At 39.1% G+C, this 20001-nt stretch overlaps 2 protein-coding genes across 2 annotated transcripts; one reads left to right on the top strand and one right to left on the bottom strand.

Moving 5' to 3' along the window:
* Nucleotides 1–2650: 2650 nt before the first annotated feature.
* PSMA2 (proteasome 20S subunit alpha 2) lies at nucleotides 2651–13021 on the bottom strand. The gene is made up of 8 exons (XM_043463516.1): nucleotides 12908–13021; nucleotides 9273–9349; nucleotides 8573–8705; nucleotides 7103–7225; nucleotides 6558–6639; nucleotides 5031–5104; nucleotides 3564–3621; nucleotides 2651–3479 (listed from the first exon to the last, which is right to left on the bottom strand). The coding sequence occupies exons 1-8, from the start codon at nucleotides 12946–12948 to the stop codon at nucleotides 3363–3365; spliced, it is 705 nt and encodes a 234-aa protein (XP_043319451.1). The 5' UTR covers nucleotides 12949–13021; the 3' UTR covers nucleotides 2651–3362.
* Nucleotides 13022–13149: 128 nt separating this feature from the next.
* MRPL32 (mitochondrial ribosomal protein L32) lies at nucleotides 13150–18171 on the top strand. The gene is made up of 3 exons (XM_043463515.1): nucleotides 13150–13317; nucleotides 15143–15324; nucleotides 17724–18171. The coding sequence occupies exons 1-3, from the start codon at nucleotides 13188–13190 to the stop codon at nucleotides 17976–17978; spliced, it is 567 nt and encodes a 188-aa protein (XP_043319450.1). The 5' UTR covers nucleotides 13150–13187; the 3' UTR covers nucleotides 17979–18171.
* Nucleotides 18172–20001: the final 1830 nt, after the last annotated feature.

The following is a 20001-nucleotide window of genomic DNA, read 5'->3' as shown; positions in this document are numbered from 1 at the left end:
AATGTGGAGACAATTCTTTCTAGTCTAGAATTTTTAAACCCAGCCAATCAAGAAAAGGGGAAGAGGATGAGATGGTTGGATGACATCATCAACTCGATGGACGAGTTTGAGCAAGCTTCGGGAGTTGGTGATGGACAGGGAAGCCTGGCGTGCTGCAGTCCATGGGGTCGCAGAGTTGGAAACAACTAAGCGAGTGAACTGAATCAAGAAACAGAATAGTTTCAACATGCAACTAGCTTAGATTAGAGCAGGAAGAGAGGGTTCTTTCTTGGAATGGTGTGAAAGGTAGGGTGAGAACTGTTAAGATTACCTGATATCTGACCAAGAGGAAAACAGACTGAAGAGGGTTTTACAATCCTGTTGAGGGGGAACTGCTAAGAATTAGTGAGCCACAGAAAAAAACAAAGCAAAAAAGTGAGGAAAAGCAATCACAGTATACTTGCGTGCTAAATCACTTCAGGCGTTTCCAACCCTTTGCGACCCCATGGACTATAGCATGCCAGGCTCCTATCCTTGAGATTCTCCAGGCAAGAATACTTATGTGGATTGCCATGCCCTCCTCCAGGGGAGCTCCCAACCCACGGATCGAATCCATGTCTCCTTTGTCTCCTGCGCTGGCAGGCAGGTTCTTTACCACTAGAGCCATCTGGGAAGACCTCACAGAATACTTACATACCAATTTAAAAAAACCTTTTAAGCTCAACATTGTGATCTAATTAAAGCAGAGAGGAATTGAGGGAGGTATAAGGGTTCAAAATTCTCATATTGCAGAAAATGTTTATATGGTAGTTAACCTTCTGGAGTCCAAAAACGACCATATAAGCCTACCGTTTTGAAATACAGGAGTACTTGATAAAAGTACTTAAAAAGTGAAAAGTGATGAATGGATCAGGGACAAGGCCTTTGATTAGTGTTAGTTGTCCAACTTTAAGTTCATGCTTAGGAAGCTATCACTTGGGAGCCAACTATTGCTGGTTCTATAAGGTTCTTTGGAGCAGAGTCATGGGAGGAATATTAATTGAAGGACCTGTGTGAAGTAATACATTAATACAGGACCACTGAACTGGTTTCAGGAAATTAGGATTCTAAACCAAAGGACTTACTCTTACATGTTCTCGGGCAGTCCACTGAATATTAGTGTAAGTTTCTTTACAACAGGGGCTCAGAGCTTGCCTACATTTGCAATAAAGACTGAGAGCAGGCATTTTTAGCCATGAACATAATTGAGCAATAGATAAAAAATCCTCTGATCATATTTATCAGCTAATCAGTGCCCAATAAATTAGCACTTGGTAATTATAAAGATCCGTATTTTCTTCCTGATCCCCCTTTCCTTTTGAACGCCCTCCTACCCCCACACGTGAATTTTAAATATGTCCACATTTCACTGCTAATAGTTTTGCAAAAACTTGAATTCACAGTTCAGTGAGAAACTAGAAAACAAAACAAGTGGAGGCAAATGTTTTAAGAGAAGATACAAAAAAAAAAAGAGCCGAAAATGGAGAATGTACATGAGGAGCATTATGATACTTAAAATGATTTTAAAAGCTAGAATCCACAAGTTAGAAGACTGAAGAATTTGGGAACGTGTAGGGATGCATGCAGTGGGTTGCTAGACCAAAAACTTGAGTTTCCCAAGAACTGAGACAAAGGGAACAACTTAAGATCAGTGAAGAGAGCAAACTGAGAACCAAAGCAGATGTGCTCATGGAGAAGCTTCAGCTGAACTGGGCTTTGCATTTAATGGGGCAAGAGGCAGAGATAAGACTCTGGACACTGATGTGCTTCAGCTCTTTTTTCCTCCCTTTATTCCACAGGATTTATTCTGTTAGCACTCCATAAGAACCTCCATGTGCTTTCTGTCCTAAATAAAAATGCCTTTACTCTTCCCTTCTTTGAAGAATTTTGGCATTCCTCTGATTTCTTAATGTTGGACATTGGCGAGCCTAAGCAAATTCAAAGGAGCTGAAACTAGCTGAAACTTAACCATTAACCTTGCCAGGCCTTTCACTTGCAGAATCAAGGTTAGTCCTGAGAAAACCCTCTGAAATAATTACCGTGTGCAGTCACTCGGCCAGTTAAGGGGGAGAGGTAAGACCTAACTCCAAAACCATTCCTTTCGACCACTAAGTTCTATTTTTAGCATGCTGGATTCATAATGTACCAAGAGCCAACAAGGGGAGACTAATGTTAAATGAGGTCTTCAAGACAAATGTCTTAAACAGTTCAAGTTGGCATCTCCCATCTCTTATCATAACACTTCTGCCACTATAGGGGGTTACAGTGACAGTAAGGAGAACTGAGAATCCTGACAAAAATACTCCAAGTCAAGTCTCTTTCCTAAAAAGCCTAAACTTAACCAAATCTTTTGAGATCTCTTGAGCCACATTTAAGTCACAGAAATCCCCATCTCTTTGTTGGTAAGAACAGTGACATTCATAAACTATGTTCTGTGAGCAAGACTAATGACAGGATTTCTCTCAACCTACGATGCCTTAAAAAACAAAGAAAGCTTTAAGTGCTATGCCTTCACATATAATGGAAACAGGGCTCTGATATTCCATGATTAGCTTGCAGTTGGAAGTCTTAATGTGCAGTGAAGGTTCTGATTACAGAGGTTACATGAATGAGGGAGAGACTTAGGCCGTAATTTTGACATTTAAGTATTAGTATTTTATTTCCAGCACTCACGTTCATCCTTGAGTTAGAAAGATCTAGTAGACTCTAGGGGGCACTTCTAAAATACATTTATGTACTTGTGATGGAAAAATCAACAGGAACTAGCACACCGTTTTTTATGTATTTACATAGTACATCTCCTATAGGAGACTGTTTGGCTTAGCACTCTCAGCAGCTCCAGTGCAATCTCACAGAACATCCTAGGTTTCACTGATCCACACCTAATGGTGCCTGAAATACAGCTATGCTTCCTACCTTGCCTCAGAATCCATGAAAGTCTACAGATTCTCTCAGCTCCAAAAGCAGTGTTTACTGAAATCAGGATTTTGCTTTCCTGAAGCAGACAACATCTGACAGTAAAGAAGATGACAAGGTTTGACTTAACCCAAACTGTGTGAAGACTAAAGACCAATTTCACCATTCTGCTTTTCAATGTAGCTTCCAGAAATCAACTGTGATGGAAAGCAGGAAATAACTGTTAAAAGTTTACTAACTCCTAAAAAGCTGGAAGTTAATTTAAGAGTTTATTATGATTTATAAGTCTCATTTTAAAAACATCAGTCCATCAAACCATGTAGAAATAAGTATGCAAAAAGTCTGCAAAACAAAACATACTTTAAACATGTTTAAGTAGAGAAGTTATCTGAAATTCTGCATTTTCAGTCACTTCATTATTTGCATTATTATGCAATGGCAGCCAAATAATCCTTAACTTCAGTTGGGGTAAGCCTCCTAAATCCAGCTTCGTTGCAGATTCCAACTTCTATATTATCTTCTGTCATCTGCCCTTCAAAGCTTTCCTGATGAAGGAGGGGAAAAGGTCAATTTTCCAAACAGTTAATCATAAAATCACTACAAATCCAATCATTAGATATTGAACTAACCTTTAGGGTTAATATGGCTGTATGAATGGCATCTTCAAGTTCCAGATCTTCATTATATCTATTTTTTTTAAGAAAAACAATGACTTGTGGCACTATTAAGATGAGTCATGACTAAGAAAACACAATGATAGCAACAGCATGAAGATTTTTTAAACATCTAATAAGACATTCTTAAAAACATTGCATTACAAATTCTCCTAGTCTCCTCACTGAGCTGTCCCCAAAATAAGAAATTGACAATTATTTGGGGTGCATTCCTGACATCATGAAGAATGTAACCCTAACATGAGTTTACTTAGAAATTTCCTTAAGTATAAGTATTTTACTATGATCAGCATGTGGTGGCAATATTACAACAATTTACAAAAATAAAGCAGAGAAATCAAACCTTTAGTAAAATTTCATAATGTTTGGAAGACTCACCAATAACACATAAGAGGATAAAGAAAGTGCTTTAAGATCCTAAGATTATTTAAGTTTACCAAGAAATCCCAGGTCTAAGATTTTTAAGTAATCTTAGCATTAATATTATCTGAGAATGTACTGAAAAGGTTCATTTGGTGGTTAAAATCAATTGCAGACTGTTCCCATCCAAAATATAGGACACTTTTTGGTGGGCTACAATAATGCTGAGTCTAGAATACAGCTGGAATAAAGTGAGAGCAGTCTGCTGTGTTGGGCAGGGGTAGATTTTTATGTATCATTCCACTTTTTATCAAGTACATACATCACGTCTTTTTTTAACTTTGTTTTTTTAGTTTATATTTGGCTGCACTGGGTCTTCACAGCCGTGCGCGGGTTTTCTCTAGTTGAGGTGAGCGGGGGCTACTCTCTTGTTGAGGAGCACAGGCTCTAAGGCACACAGGCTTTAGATTGTAGCCCATGAGCTTAGTCGCTCTGCAGCATGTGGGATCCTCCCAGACTGTGCCCTACACTGGCAGGATTCTTAACCACCGGACCACCAGGGAAGCCCCGTATGTCACATCTTTAATCTACCATCAACACCAGGTATTTGGGTTCACTATGTATTTTTTGGTAATTGTCAAAATGAAAAATGACAGAGGAGCCTGGAGGGCTACAATCCACGTGGCCTCAAAGAATCAGACGCGACTGAGTGACTGAGCACACATACAGTTATCACTTAAACCATTTAAAAATTTTCTTCCCAAACTTTTTACTCCAAATCCAATGGTCTTTTTTTCTTTTTGAGATGGTAGAAAAAATGAAGTAAAAAAAAAATTTAGGAAAACATGAGAACGTAGAAAGAGAAGTTCTTAAGAAATGAATATTACCACTTAATATGTTAAAGGCTGGGGAGCCCTAATACAGACAAGTAAGTTTGTTCTATCAGTAGCTAGGCTTGACTACAGTCATGCAACAAATTTGTTTATAGATTAATGATACTATTTACAGAGAGCTAAAGACCGTAGAGTAAGTGTGGTAATGAATCTAGTTTTATAAATCTACCTTTTCTCAAGGAAAGTTTTCCCATTCACATAGTTCTTTCCCATTGCTGTGGCTTTCCAGGCAAAGTAAGCTCCCTAATCAGGAGAGGAAGAGGAAAAAAAAAAAACACGTTTTAAATCATTAATTATTTATGCTTCTGACATTTATTTCTCAGCTCCATAATTTGTCTCTAACTTCTAAGGTTTTCAGAATATTTATTGGAGTGCAATGAGCTATGTCACAAAATAAATTAAGGTGATAACAAAGGCATGAAGAAACTTTTGGAGGTTCAGCACCTTGTGTTGATGATCTTCTCAGGTATTTAATACATCAAAACCCGATCAATGTACAATTTACTGTACAAAATTTTTGTAAAAAAAAAGAAATGAAGTTAATTTAGAGCAAATAATCAAAAGCAATATTTTAGCTTACTAGGATTGAAAGGCTCTAAAAATCTGTCATATCTATCTGAAAAATGGTGACCAGCTCTCCATCACTGGTGAACAAACTAAAAAGACACAACTTTGCACTAAAAATTTTCAAAGGTGTTGATATTTTGTAATCTAAAGTTACATGAAAACAGCTATCATATCATATATGACTCATCTACTGAAAAAGTACATATGCACACATATACAGAAATTGAAAGCAACAGACCATACTTTAAAAGAAAACAAGTGACTTTTAGCTGTAACAGGGGAAAAGGGCAAAAGATGAAAGCTAGATGCCCACAATGATGGCTCTGCTACTCTGAGGAAAGGGAGATAAGAGGACTTGTCATTTAGCTTCAGAAGCTCAGATATGGGGTAACAGACAATGTCAGAGTTCCTCAAATATTTAATTTTTCTGATTTAATTAACAATCTAAATATTTTTCCCTTTTCAGATCACAAAGCTAGAGCATAAGATGTGAATTGAGTAAACCTGCCATTACCTAATGATCTATAAACTATGAAAGATCAGTTTCTAATCGTGAATCTTTTCTTCCAGGTCTCCTCAAAGCAAACCTGAGTGACAGACGTGAGACACATGAGGAGTGGTGCCTTCTCCAGACATCTGCCAACCCAGACACCAATCTTCTGCTTAACAGCAGACGACTCACTCACTTTGCAAAACATCAAAGTCATGACAGTAACATCAATATTTGTGCAGAAGAGTCACTTCAAGTCAACCCCAAGATTAAATTAATGGCAAAGGGCACTGCTCACTCCCAGAAAGGTTTTAACTGAATTAAAATTAAAATTAGCTTTAATCATAATTTTTAAAAGAATTCCACAGATTTACAGAGATTTGATAATAACTACTTCAACAAATCATTCTAAGTATGTGAAGTTAATCAGCATGCTAGAAGAAAAGAGGGAGAGCTAAAGGAGGTTCCTTATCAGAAGACGAAATTATCAACATTTTAAATGTTCAAGTGAATATGTATTAGTTCTAAAGCCCAAATGCAAGAGAAAATACTCTAATTTGTAAGGGTTTTATGGCTTCTATTATTAGATATTCAAAGAGCATTTTAACAATCTACTCGAATACATCTAATGGTACTTACAGATGGATCTGACTGAAATAAATATGGCCGTCCCTCATTCCAACCACAGATAAGTAAAGAAACTCCAAATGGGCGAACACCCCTGAACAAGGAGAAATGAAAATTACTCAGCACCTTCATGGTGTTAAAGTCAACTCAATGTAAGAAGTTATTAATACTCTCAAGTAAAGCAAGTTACCAGGTAAATCAAATTAGACTTCATCAAGCGCTTACAATCATTTCTAGCTAGAAGATAAATCTGGAGCAGCAATGACTGCCTGCCCATAAAGAAATGTTTTAATCACTGTCAAAAGGACTTTATCTAGAAGCTGCTTTCTGCTGTTACATGAACAGCAAGAAAACATTCCCACTTTCTCTTTAAGAAAATATTTCAAGTCCAGTTAAGATCAGAACTATTCATCCACAGTGGTTTTCTTCACTGATTAAGGTAATACAGGAATACTAAGTCCTCTTTTTTTTTCCTGAAATATGTCTACTTTTACAAAAATAAGATGATTTTTTTTTTCCTAATTCATGACACATTTCAAATAATAAAATCAACTTACCCTGACTGGGTGTATTCCTGCATCACGGAAGCTACTCTCTGGACCAGTTGAGCTGTGGGAATAGGTTCTTGGTAAACGAGATAGTACTGTTGAGCTAGTTTTCGAGCTCTGTGCACAAGTACCCTGAAAAACAGAAAAAAAATAAGACTTAATTAAAATTCAGATGCTTTACATCCTCAAGACTCATTCACCTTCTATAGGCATACAACTATAGCACAAGTTTGACATGCATCTCTTTAATAATAGCTCTCAGCTGTAAACCAGTCATCCAATTACAGCTAACTTAAAAGAAAATATCAGAGTGTCGCTGAAGAGCTAAACTCTAGGAAATGGACAAGAATAAGACGAAAGGAAAACTATGGACTAGGAGTATCAATCAGTTTAACAGACACAGCTTTAATGCACATGAGATTTTTATATCTTGTCACAGAATCTCCAAGAGTATGCCCCCCTTATCCCAAGAGTAGGTACCTTCTCATTTTATATCTCACTCCAGGCAATACACTAATATGCACACACATGAACACACATACACACGCGTTAAGGCATCTCACTCTGCCTCAATCATGTCCACAGACTGAACTTCAAAGAGTACCATGAAACTGTTCATAATGTAAAAAATGTAAAATTTATCAAAAGTATAACCATTAAATATATTGGCAAGACAAGCAGGATTTACCTCTACCTGCTCATGTACTACTGATCTGAGCTGTACACATTATCCCTCTGAGCAAGACTCCTGCCATGTCTCTGTTTATTCTGTGAGTGGTAACACACTGCAGCCTCCCTCCCTGAAGTGGTAACAGGTTCCACTGCAGCGAAGCCTGGTTATATGTCGGTGACACTAGTGCTGTTGCCGACTCATGAAAGTGAAATTCTGGCTCTACCTATCTTGTTCCACAAAATCAATGAAGTAATAATAATCCTTTCAACTGTTAAATGACAAACATAGAAAACTGTCAATCTCTTTAAACTTGCTGGTACCCTGATGGAACCAGATTACTCTCTTCCTGTGAATATTAAAGAAGAGACTACATAAACATCTGGATCCTAACTGGTTGTCATACTCTACAACTTCCAATGGCCTTTTTGAGAATTCTGTCCTTTTGCTAAAAACAGAAATAAATACAATGAGGTTAACTCTGGATAGTATGCTTTCTTTTGCTGTCTGGTAAACTTTTTAAAAATATAGTTTATTATAACATGTATTACTGAGGCCTTGGATGGTAGAAGAGAACAGAGGTGACAAGGGTGAGTACTATATCCATCTCCTCTTTTAACAAGTGAGGAGCACTGAGTTCTTCACCTTCAAGAAACCCCCCCTCTGCCTCATACTGGCAACTAACTTCAGCTGCTGTTCTTCAACTAAGCAAAAAAACAAGAAGGCAGGCGATTAAAGGAAAACATCCCTTGTTTTTTCTTCCCAAAGTATCGATTACAAGGAATTCATGTGATGGTGATACAAGGTACCTGTAATCTGGGCCCATGCCACTATACACCAAACCTATATGCTTGGTGATTGGTTCCACTTTGTGGACACTTCGCTCATCATACAGAATGGATTTCTGTTTCTTCTCAGTTGCCAAGACCACGCCATTTGCAGCTTAAAAAAAAGAAAATAAGAGACTTGAATGTTTAATCATTTAAATGCTCCATTTTAATAGTTTTCTAGTTACAGAAGCATTTCAGCCAAACTCCTTTATTTTCTTATTTATAAAACCTTTTCTTCTGACTTTCTATATTAGAATCACCAAAGGAATGGTAAATCAGCTTTCCCTCAATAGTCATCTGTATTGCACAAGAAATCCCTCAGTTAAAGGTATTATGCAACTTTTCCTAAAGTATTCTAGGACACCTTAGAGTACATTAAGTTTTAAAATTATGGAATTCTGCCTACTTAGCCTACTGTTCTTGTAATTTGAAACTTAAAAACCAATGATACATTTTTACAAGGTATCCTTAAATTTTACAATTAACCTTTTCTAAGTTAAAAAATTTAATCATCTTCTTTGATTTATTACTTCTTTAAACATCAAAATACTGTAGATTAACAAAGAGAACTGTTAAAAATTATGCCGCCACAGCTATTTATTTTTACATTAGTGGCCTATTAATCCCCAAAAAGCATTACAACTAATAGGAATCTGAAGTGAATGAAGCATTTAATTACCTTTAATTCCCACTGAAGGAGCTCCTCCAGCTACAGCAGCCAAAGCATATTCTATCTGGACAAGTTTACCAGACGGGCTTAAAAAGAAACAGATATTGCTAAATTTCACATTCTCAAATATTTATTATAGGAGCATCTCTGAGAAAGGGCAGGCAAATAGGCCAAATCTATTAATCAAGCATCAACGAATAGATGGGCTTTGAAAATTTATCACAAGTTATATAGAAACCAAAGTTATTAGGTGATGTGAACATATTCATAATGAAACACTAATCTCTTCCTTTGGTTGATTTTTCTTGTCTGCCATTTAAAGCAGCATTATTATTCTTTTCTTTCACCACTCACCAACAGTTTTCTCATCTGTAAAATGAGGATAATAGTGTTACTGGGTTCAAAGGTTGTTGTGACGATTAAATGAAATGATGCCTTTTGTTCCTGGCACAAAATTAGCACTGAGTAAACACCAAATAGTAACGTTATTAAGAACATGTATTTGTCTGTTAAATACCAAATAACAGCACATATTCCATGTGGGTGGAGTTTGACATTTCATAAAGTAGACATGACCTAACACGTAAGATCTAGATGTCAGTCACAACAAAATATAACAACAACAAAAAACTATTTCAAGATGCGGTGAGCTGGTTATACTTCTCTGGTTCCATTGAGTTTGGCAGTCAAATGCTAGGTCCAAACTGGCTTTTTAGGTGATATATTATTTCAGTCTAGTTGTTGAGTTAGAACAAATACCATAAACATCACCAACCTTTCTATTTGATTGATAAAGTCTGTGAATGAAAATAATTTGTCCAAAGTGAGACATAAGCTAGGCCCACATATCCAGTCTACTACTGAAAAGATTACCTTCAGATTCAGGAGATCATCTGTTTCATCTTCATAAAATTATAGATATTGTCACTCAAGTCTCAACTCATACCATGCCATTGCGCTCGAGACACAACTACCCTTAGAATTCAAAAAACCCCTCTGGCAAGACAATCCCTGTTTGCAATGCACTTCACCACTGTCTGGTGAACTCCTTCCAAGTCACTCTCCAATCCTTAGTAGAAGTGTCATCTTCTCAAGGAAAGCTGCCCCGACCGCCCAGACGAGGCCGGATCCCACACACTCATACCCCAGTGCCCCACGCTTCCTCTTTGGCTCAGAGGCATCACACTTGATTTACTTTGTAACATTCACGAGGTGTAAGCTGTGTTCAATCAATACACCAACACATAACCGATGACCAGGTTCATCTGGCTGACAGACAGGCATACATCCACACCTATCTTAAGGAATACACCTAGGGGGAGCAGTCTGTTGCTGCCACTGCTGCTGCTAAGTCACTTCGGTCGTGTCCGACTCTGTGCGACCCCATAGACGGCAGCCCACCAGGCTCTATCAGGGATAACTGAAACAGCCCTCCAACTAGTTTTCTTATTTTCCACTCTCACTTCCATTCCCCGTTCCGGATACTTTTATATCATAACATCTTCCACTTAAATCCTTTTAATTTTTTGACTCATTTACAATAAAAGCTCCTTACTCTGGCCTACAGGGCCATGCAAGATTGGTCCAGACCCAGGATAATTTCCTGCTCACTATACTCTAACACATTGGCCTTCTATCAACTCAGTCTTTCTCAACTTCAGCACTTTCAAACATGCTTTCCCTTGTCTGCAACTCTCCCTACCCCTAAATTTTCAAATAGTTGGCTCCCTTTCATCTTCCAGTCCCCCAGAACAACCCCCAAGCATTGGTCTTTCCTGATCACCCAATCTAAAGTTACATTCCTTCTTTCGCCCTCTCTTAATAAAAATTCCTGAATAAGGGAAAATCATTCTTCAGAATGTATGAGTAGACACCCATTTGTTTACCCACTGATTGTCGATGAAGTGAAAGTGAAAGTCGCTCAGTCCTGTCTGACTCTTCGCAACCCCATAGACTATACAGTCCATGGAATTCTCCAGGCCACAATACTAGAGTAGGTAGTCTTTCCCTTTTCCAGGGGATCTTCCCAACCCAACCAGGTCTCCCGCATTGCAGGAAGATTCTTTACTAGTTGAGCCACAAGGGAAGTCCAAGAATACTGGAGTGGGTCACCTATCCCTTCTCCAGCGGATCTTTCCAACCCAGGAATTGAACCGGGGTCTCCTGTGTTGCAGGAGGATTCTTTACCAGCTGAGCTATGAGGGAAGCCCACTGGTTATCAATATCCCCAACTAAATGTGATCCTCAGGAACACCTTTTCATCCTATAGTATAGTCTCTTATCATGTCTACCATTAATAATTCTGATTACAACAGGCTAGAAACAATTTTTAAAATCCAAAACAGAATTGCACCATATTTTTTTTAAAAAGTGTTTAAACAAGGAAATTTATTATAGACAGATTCAGTCCCTGATAACATATGGTTGCTTCATGTTTCAGCTAGAATTAGGATAACACTTTCTTAAAGATAGAGGTCCAGGTTTTGTCTCCGAATAGGAACAGTAGCGACCTGTCAAAGCCTGTTTCCTATCATTGTATATGAGGAGATCTTTTTTGAAAAGATAAATATTCTAGTATTTTAAGAAGACATTACACAGTAATGCAAAATGTATTAATTTTGTCGTCAGAAAGAACCCAGTTTAAATGTTAACCTATGACCAGGGAGGAGTTATTGAATTTGAGTTGTGGTCAGCTCATTTGTAAGATGTTTAGAAAACATTCATCACACAGGGTAGCCCAAAGAGGAGTAAGCTCCACCCACACATAAAGTACTCAACAAGTTAGATGCCGTCTGTCTTTAGCTGTCAGGTAATATTTTTAATTAAATAGGCCATTACTGATGGTAGGGAAAATGGCCAAATTGAATCCTTCTCCGGTCAGTAAAGCCTTTGGTGACGGTTTTCTTACACCGGGAACGATGATAGTGCATCTCAGATTTATTTTGAAAAATATGCTTACATAAATGCTCTAAAGTTTAAATGCCTACAATCTTTCTTTAAATAAACATATCCCCTTCCAAAAATAACAGCCCCAAAGCAAATACAGCCTATTTTGGAGCCCACAAAGACAACGGGCTAGAAACATTACCACTTTCACTTTCAGTTCTTAAGCTTCCAGTAGGGGCACCGAAAAAATCGAAAGCGGGAAAAGGTTTCCAAAGACATTAGCGCCAAATGGAAGCTAAGACTAGAACTGAACTGTAAAGTTGGGGCTTTCCAAGAAAAAGGAACCCCACAGAGCTGACCAAGATTCCAAACTGCAGAAGCTCCTGAATCAGGCCTACTTGGGTCAGGAAGGAAATCTTCTGAGTTCTGAACAGGAAACCTGAACGTAGCTCATTCAAAATTGCCTTTTTCTCTAGTTCCAAAGCGAAAGAAAATCCCTGGGTGAGGGCCTCAACTTCCCATAGCGTCTAGATAGATCTCCCAGGATACCCTGACTCGCGTTCCCACGGCCCCCAGGCACCAATGCTCCCCAGGCCGCGGGAAGGCCCCGCAAATGACTTGGCAAACTCGCATTTCCACCCCCATTTCCTACTGGGCCCTCAGGAAGCGCCAAGTCAGAGACCAGGAAGGTAAAAACCTGGTCGGCAGAGCTCCTGCAACCTCGGTTACGTGGAGGACCTCAGAAGTCCCTTCCATACCTGAATGTAGTCAGCGAAAAGCTGTAACCACGCTCCGCCATCTTTACCCGAAGACCCAGCGCACATCCGCGCACATGCGCACTGAGGCCAGTTTAGTTTCTTTACCACGCCCCGCGCCTTCCTTTCTAGGTTTCTGATTGGAAGAAAGGCAGAGCCACTCGAGAAGCATGCTGGGAGTTATAGTTCCAGGTGCGCGTTTGCCCGACTCTGTGTCTGTGCGCATGCTCAAGGTAGGGGCGGGACCCAGAGGCCTGGTGGGTGTGGCTTTCGGCCGAGCAACATGGCGCCCACCATGCTGGTGCTGCTGGTTCCGCCGTTGCCCGCAGCCCGAGGACTTCTCCGGAACTGTTGGAAGCAGCTGCAGCGGAAACTTCTGCCGAGCCGACCAGGTTTTCCCAGTCCTCCATGGGGTACGTAAAGAAGGCCTCCGTGAAAAAGGGTTTGGACTGGGGACCCCAGGCAGCGTGGTGAATTCTGCTCGTACCTAGCCTGCTCCGGTGTTCTGATCTTTGGCTGCGTGTAGGAGACGATGTTCCGGGCATTCACTTACTTAGGAACAAAGACAGCAGTTTTTGCCCCCCAGTCCCCTGCAAAAAGGAAAAGGAACGTCCTCTGACAGTCCCATTCCTACAGAGAATGTAACCGAAGTGCATTAACTTAGCATCAAGGGACACCGCTCTCTAGATCCTCTTTTCTTTCCAGTCCAGTCCACCACCTAAAGCAGTTTGCCGTCTGTGGCATTTGAGCTTTGTCAATTGACTCTTGATCCTCTATTTCCCCTGAAAACTAATTTTAAATGGAAATGTCTTGGCTGTTAAAATTGTCATTGCTTTGACGTTTACATTCTACTCGATTTCGAAGTTATCCCGAACATAATAATGATAATACTCAGAAGAGCCCGCTAAATGTCAAGTGAAGTGAAGTGAAGTCGCTCAGTCGTGTCCGACTCTTTGCGACCCCATGGACTGTAGCACGCCAGGCTCCTCCGTCCATGGTATTTTCCAGGCAAGAATACTGGAGTGGGTTGCCATTTCCTTCTCCAGGGGGTCTTCCCGACCCAGGGATCGAACCCTGGTCTCCCGCCTTGTAGGCAGACGCTTTTACCGTCTTAGCCAACAGGAAAGTCCCTCTGAATGTCAAAGTCAACATATATTTCGTAAGATAATCTCCACCACAATCCCATTAGGTGTCTCCACTTTTCAGCTGAAGAACTAGACTCAGAAAGGCCTCAAGGTCACACCGACCTTCCAGAGCCTGTGCTATTAACCACAGGTCTGTGCTTAGCAATACTTTCAGGTATATTGAAAAGGAGTATCAGTTAAGTGTTAAACAGCTTTGTATATTTTTAAGAGTTCCTAAAATCAAAAGAAATATTGCAGGCCTGCGGAATATAGCAAGGAGAGGGTAAAGAAATCTTTTTCTTTTTTTTGTTTTATTTTAATTGAAGGATAATTACTTTACAATACTGTGTTGGTTTCTGCCATGCATCAACGTGAATCTACAGTAGGTATACATATGTCCCCTCCCTCTTGAACTTCCTTCCCACCTCCCACTAATTTTTATAAACAGTTTAGAAGAACAAAAGTGAAACGTTGGTGGTCACAAGAGTAAATTAGTATCCTACAAAAAGTGATGAGTGAGTTCTTTTCCTTAGAGTACTTTTCTTAGGGAACAAGACTAAATATTATGAGAACTAAGTGTCTTAAAGGGCCTATCAGGTTATATGACTGAGGCACTAACTCAATTTGAATATAATAAAAAAAAAAAAGACAATCAGCATTTATTTCTGTGCTGGTAGGAAGTGGATTTTGAAAGCCTCAAGCTTAAGATTTACTTGTAACTAGATACTGCTCATCAAGTAGAATGTGGACAATTGAGTGAAATTTTTTTTTTTGCCTTGTTTTGTTTAAATTTGGTGCCTCTCACACTTTTATTCATGTTTACTACTAAACCCCTGAGTTCTGTATTTTAAGATGAGAAACTTTTGGTAGAATTTCACTGATTCATTTAAGCAAGTTCCACTAAGAAATATTCTGTTCTAAAATTATTTCCGGTATGAACTTTAAGTATATTTTAATAGCTTCTAAGGTTTCCTGTTAAATGTCTGTTGAATGTAATGTTTTAAGTTACATAGGCCTGTTGATACATTACTGTTGATTGTTAAAGAGAATGATACTTGGAAACGGTCATTTCGAAGCTAGAAACCATTCTGTATCTCCATGGTTTATTTTGTAGGACCAGCGTTAGCAGTCCAAGGTCCAGCTATATTTTCAGAACCAGCAAATGATACCAGTGGAAGTACAGAGACTTGCAGCCTTCTGGATAGTATATTTTGGATGGCAGCTCCTAAAAACAGGCGCAGCATTGAAGTGAACCGGTGTAGGAGAAGAAACCCTCATAAGCTTATTAAAGTTAAGGTAATACGGTGATTTTTGTGGGTGTACTTTTTCTCATGTCCACCACTGCATAATCTCTTGATTTGTCCATGTAACCTATGAGTAAATTATTTTTAGATCCTGTGTGTCTACCTTTCCCTGGTCTAAATAAATACAATATTCTTGTTATATATGTATGCGTCTACTGTTCTGCAGGCTAAATACTCGGTACCCAGTCAAGGAGGGAGTTCAGAGTCTGGACAGAGAACTGAGTTATAAAGAGTCTGTGACTTTTGTATCATGAGCTGTGCCAGTCCTGAGCTGTGTGCTTTTGAACTATATGTAAATAAACATTTTAACTATTGCAGAGCCTAAAATTAAAGTCAGAAGCAGTAGATCTATTCAGTACGGGGTTTTATTAACCCTGACAGGCTTATTCTCTTCTTTCCTGAGTCCAATGAGATACTGTGAAGTAAAATCCTTAGATAAGTAGTAAAAATAGCTAATATCTTAATAAGTGCCTATGATGTATCTAAGTGCTTTACATGAATTATATTTTCAGAACAGCTCTCCAAAGTAAATATTGTTTTGCTCAGTTTTAGGATGAAGAAACTGAAACAAAAAGAATTCACCTATGATCCCAAACTTAAGTGGTAGAACCAGGATTTGAGCCCTGGTAGTATCCTATTGTGGAAAAGGAAATGGCAACCCACTCCAGTATTCTTGCCTGGAGAATCCCAGGGGCGGGGGAGCCTGGTGGGCTGCCGTCTATGGGGGGCGTCGCACATGGTCGGACGTGACTGAAGTGACTTAGCAGCAGTAGCAGCATCCTGTTCTGTGGGCTACAGTCCACGGGGTCGCAAACAATCGGACACGACTGAGCGACTTCACTCACTCAGTGTCCTATGGAAGTCCTGTTCTCTTGAAACATTTTTTTGTGTGTGTTCGTATCCTTAGATAATTCATCTCAGTGCTCCTTCTCCGTCTCCCCCCAGCACTAACCCACCATCTCCAATGGGTACACTTACTTCATTGATCTAGTAACAAAAACTATAGTGTTTATGGCCTTTGATTTGTTAATTTATGGCTTTAACAGCCATGATTTGAGTTCCTGTTTACTGCACGGCGTTCTCCAGGGCAGTGCAGATGGAACTCAAGGACAGAAAATTGACTTCCATAAGCTTCCACATTCAGTATTAAAACAAACCCCTAGAAGATAAGCTCAAAAATATTACTGAGTCATGGTTGGGACCACACTTAAAATGTGGAACTGGAAAATACTTCATTAATTTAGACAGTTTTCTGTTAACATATAATTTGTTATGCTAGGTCTTTGTTAGGAAAAGAACACCTACTGACCATGGGTATTTTTTCAATTCCTCAAGTTGAATGTACAATCCAGTTTTCCATGTATTGGAGTAAGATGAGAAGTCAGTGGGTCAAATGATTTGCAAGGTTCTTTGTTTCTTTTAGGGTTTCCCTGGTAGCTCAAACTGTAAAGAATCTGCCTGTAATGCTGGTGACCCAGGTTTGATCCCTGGGTTGGGAAGATCCCCTGGAGAAGGGAATGGCAACCCACTCCAGTATTCTTGCCTGGAAAAACCCCACGGGCAGAGGAGCCTGGCAAGCTATAGTTCATGGGATCACAAAGGGTTGGACATGACTGAGCGACTAACACTTGTTTCTTTTAGAAAATGAAGTTCTTGTTGTCATCTGCCTGATAAATGTTTGTTAGTCTTCAAACATGTTTAGAGTTTCTTTGATGTTCCTGTTTACTATTTTTCTTTATATTTCAAATCTACCTTTGGAACCCATTGAAAGGACTTCTTTAGAGATTAGATTGTCTTATTAAAATTAGATACATGTATAAAAACTCATTAAAATACCCTCAAATTGTAATATATCAAGAGTTTTACATTAAGAAATAATCACTGTTCATTTATAGGAAGAAAATCACACCCCATACCAACTATACATCATACAGGAATTTGAATTACACTGTGATAATCAGGGGAAGCCAACTTGTAATGTGTTTGTCATCTTGTTCTTCCCAGGATTGACTGAAAGGAAAAGTGAATTCCCTTTGCCTTGGTCTCTTAGTTAAGATGCTGGCTGTGTGGATCACCCATGGGCTCCTTACCAGATGTTTAGTTTTTGAGGCTGGGGGAATGGAGTACCATTTCACATAGTAAGACTGTTGTATTTAAGTAAAAATGTACCAGATTCAAAGTTGGTAAACCTGGCTTCTAATTCCAGTTTTCCTACTAATTCAAATCAATGTGTGTCCTTAGTTTCCTGATTAAAGTGAGGTCGAACTGGGTACTCTGTGACCTTGTGTAGGATGAACATTTCCAAAGAAGTTTTAATACAAGCCTCATCCTTGATGATGTGTGCATTTTGTTGCCTCTCGTTAAATTTTCTTTCTTTCTTTCTTTTTAAAGAACAATATAGACTTTTGTCCTGAATGTGGTCACCTGAAACAGAAACATGTCCTCTGTGGCTATTGCTATGAGAAGGTGTGCAAGGAGACAGCAGAAATTAGAAGACAGATAGGGAAGCAAGAGGGGGGCCCTTTCAAGGCTCCTACTGTGGAGACTGTGGTGCTGTATTCTGGGGAGACACCCTCCGAGCAGGATCAAGGCAAGAGGATCATTGAGCGGGAGAGGAAGCGGCCATCCTGGTTCACCCAGAACTGACATCAAACATGTTTCAAGAGGAGAGCTTCACATAAGACGTTTCTCCTGAAAAAGAACGATTCTTTGCTTTGACATTGGTTGTGTGCTTGTTTTTAAATCATCGACATAGCTTCAGACATTCTGTATAAGCAGTTAGTTTTTTGCAGGTAATTTGCATCAGGAGTAAAGTCTAAATGTTTCAGCAGAGGCTCAATGGATTTCTGTGTCTGTTTCTATTATACAGTGAAGTTTCAGTAAAGATAACATTTTCAGGACTGAGAGATAAAACAATTTAAAATTCATAGCCAAAATTAGGAGTATGGGTTCTAGTTTTATTTGTTTGCGACTGGTTTTTCTTACGCAAGAATACTTACACGTATGCTTTTGTTTAAATAACACCTGGAAATAGGTTATGTAAATTCTCAGTATCATTTTTTTAAGATGGTAGATGTAGCAGTAAGAAAAAGGTTGTTCTGTTTCTTGTTTTTCTTTTGTTTTAGCAAATTAAAATTGCCTTTGTATGGCACTTTGTATGAGACATAGTATGTTACTTTTTTTAGATGGAACAGTTCTTGATATTTTACATTAAATCATGATAATATTCAGAATTCATTAGATGTTCATGAGATCTGTAATTAATAGTTTGGGGAGAGGGATTTTTTAAAGGAGATGTGAGTGAATTCAGTAGCACACAGAAAATGCACTGACGGGGTTGCCCTTGCATTTTCCTTCTAATACGACCTTTTAGTTTATTTCACATTTCATCGTATTTATAACAATGGCTTTTTTAGCAATCCAATTCATATTTCTCTCTCCTTCCCCCATTTCTGTGTCTACTCTGAGTCCAGAGTTTGGTGTTTTCTGCCTCATGGAAAAGGAAAATAATAGAAGTGAAATAGCTTATTAAAACACAAAGTAAGAAAATTATATAGTTGAATGAAAAATCAGAAGGCAAAATAAGATAAAGCCCAGGGATATATTTAAAACAAAATGCATGCTGCAGTGTCCTGAATACTTACAAGAATTAGGCAGTGAATTCAACACTGAACTTGCTTTTGCTTGAAGAGGACATCCATGGATGAATCTCCACAGGTCGACACATGAACCAGAAGTGTACTCCTACCCTGGTATTGAGGCCTGAGGTACGTTTTGCCCCTGAGATGTCATGAGGATTCTGTGATGGAGTCATCCATGTTAACATTCCTAGAAGTAAAATGACGAGTTTCATGCAGTACAGTATAAACCAAAGATGTATTATTAGAGTGTGATTCAGTGAGAGCAAATCCTTAAATCTTCCAAAATAGTGGAGTCTCAGTAATAAGCTCTTTGAAGACTTAGCTGCACCTTCATGTATTTTTTTAAAAAACATTCTGAAGGAATTGGTTGCTTATTCTCTTTAAGGCAGTCCTCTGCAGATAATGATTTTTCCTTCTGACAAGCCTTAGAAGTGCCTAGTGTCAAACTTCAGGTATATATACTTGAGGTAGAATCATGATTGGTGGTGGTTTAGTCACTCAGTCGAGTCTGACTTTTTGTGACCCCGTGGACTGAAGCCTGCCAGGCTCCTCTGTTCATGGGATTTTCCAGGCAAGCATACTGGAGTGGGTTGCCATTTCCTTCTCTAGGGGATCTTCCCACCCCGGGATCGAACCTGGGTCTCCTGCATTGCAGGCAATTTCTTACCAGTTGATCTACCAGGGAAGCCCACACGGTTCATGGAGGCTAAGGCTAACAAGGTACACACCCGAATCTGCTACCTACTTAGCATCTCGGTTGACTGACAGGTTGCAAAGTATGTCTAGGTACACATTTTCCATAGATTTGGCAGAAGGCTACAGAGCTGAACCTAGTGAGAACATGTGGTCAGGGCCACTTTTCTGTTTGCTATTCATGGAAGATAAACGCTACTAAATGCATCCCTAAATTAGCAAAACCCGATACCTGCTTCATGTCAGAAAACCATGACATGAGGTTGAGTGACCATCACTTTTTGAAGAGGTTATCCCACAGTTATCTTTATAATAGATTATATCAATTTATACCT

Source organism: Cervus canadensis, chromosome 3 (genome assembly GCF_019320065.1).
Source record: "Cervus canadensis isolate Bull #8, Minnesota chromosome 3, ASM1932006v1, whole genome shotgun sequence".
Classification (NCBI taxonomy): domain Eukaryota; kingdom Metazoa; phylum Chordata; class Mammalia; order Artiodactyla; family Cervidae; genus Cervus; species Cervus canadensis.
The sequence above is the reverse complement of the archived record's forward strand: the minus strand, read 5'-3'. Positions and strand labels throughout refer to the sequence as shown.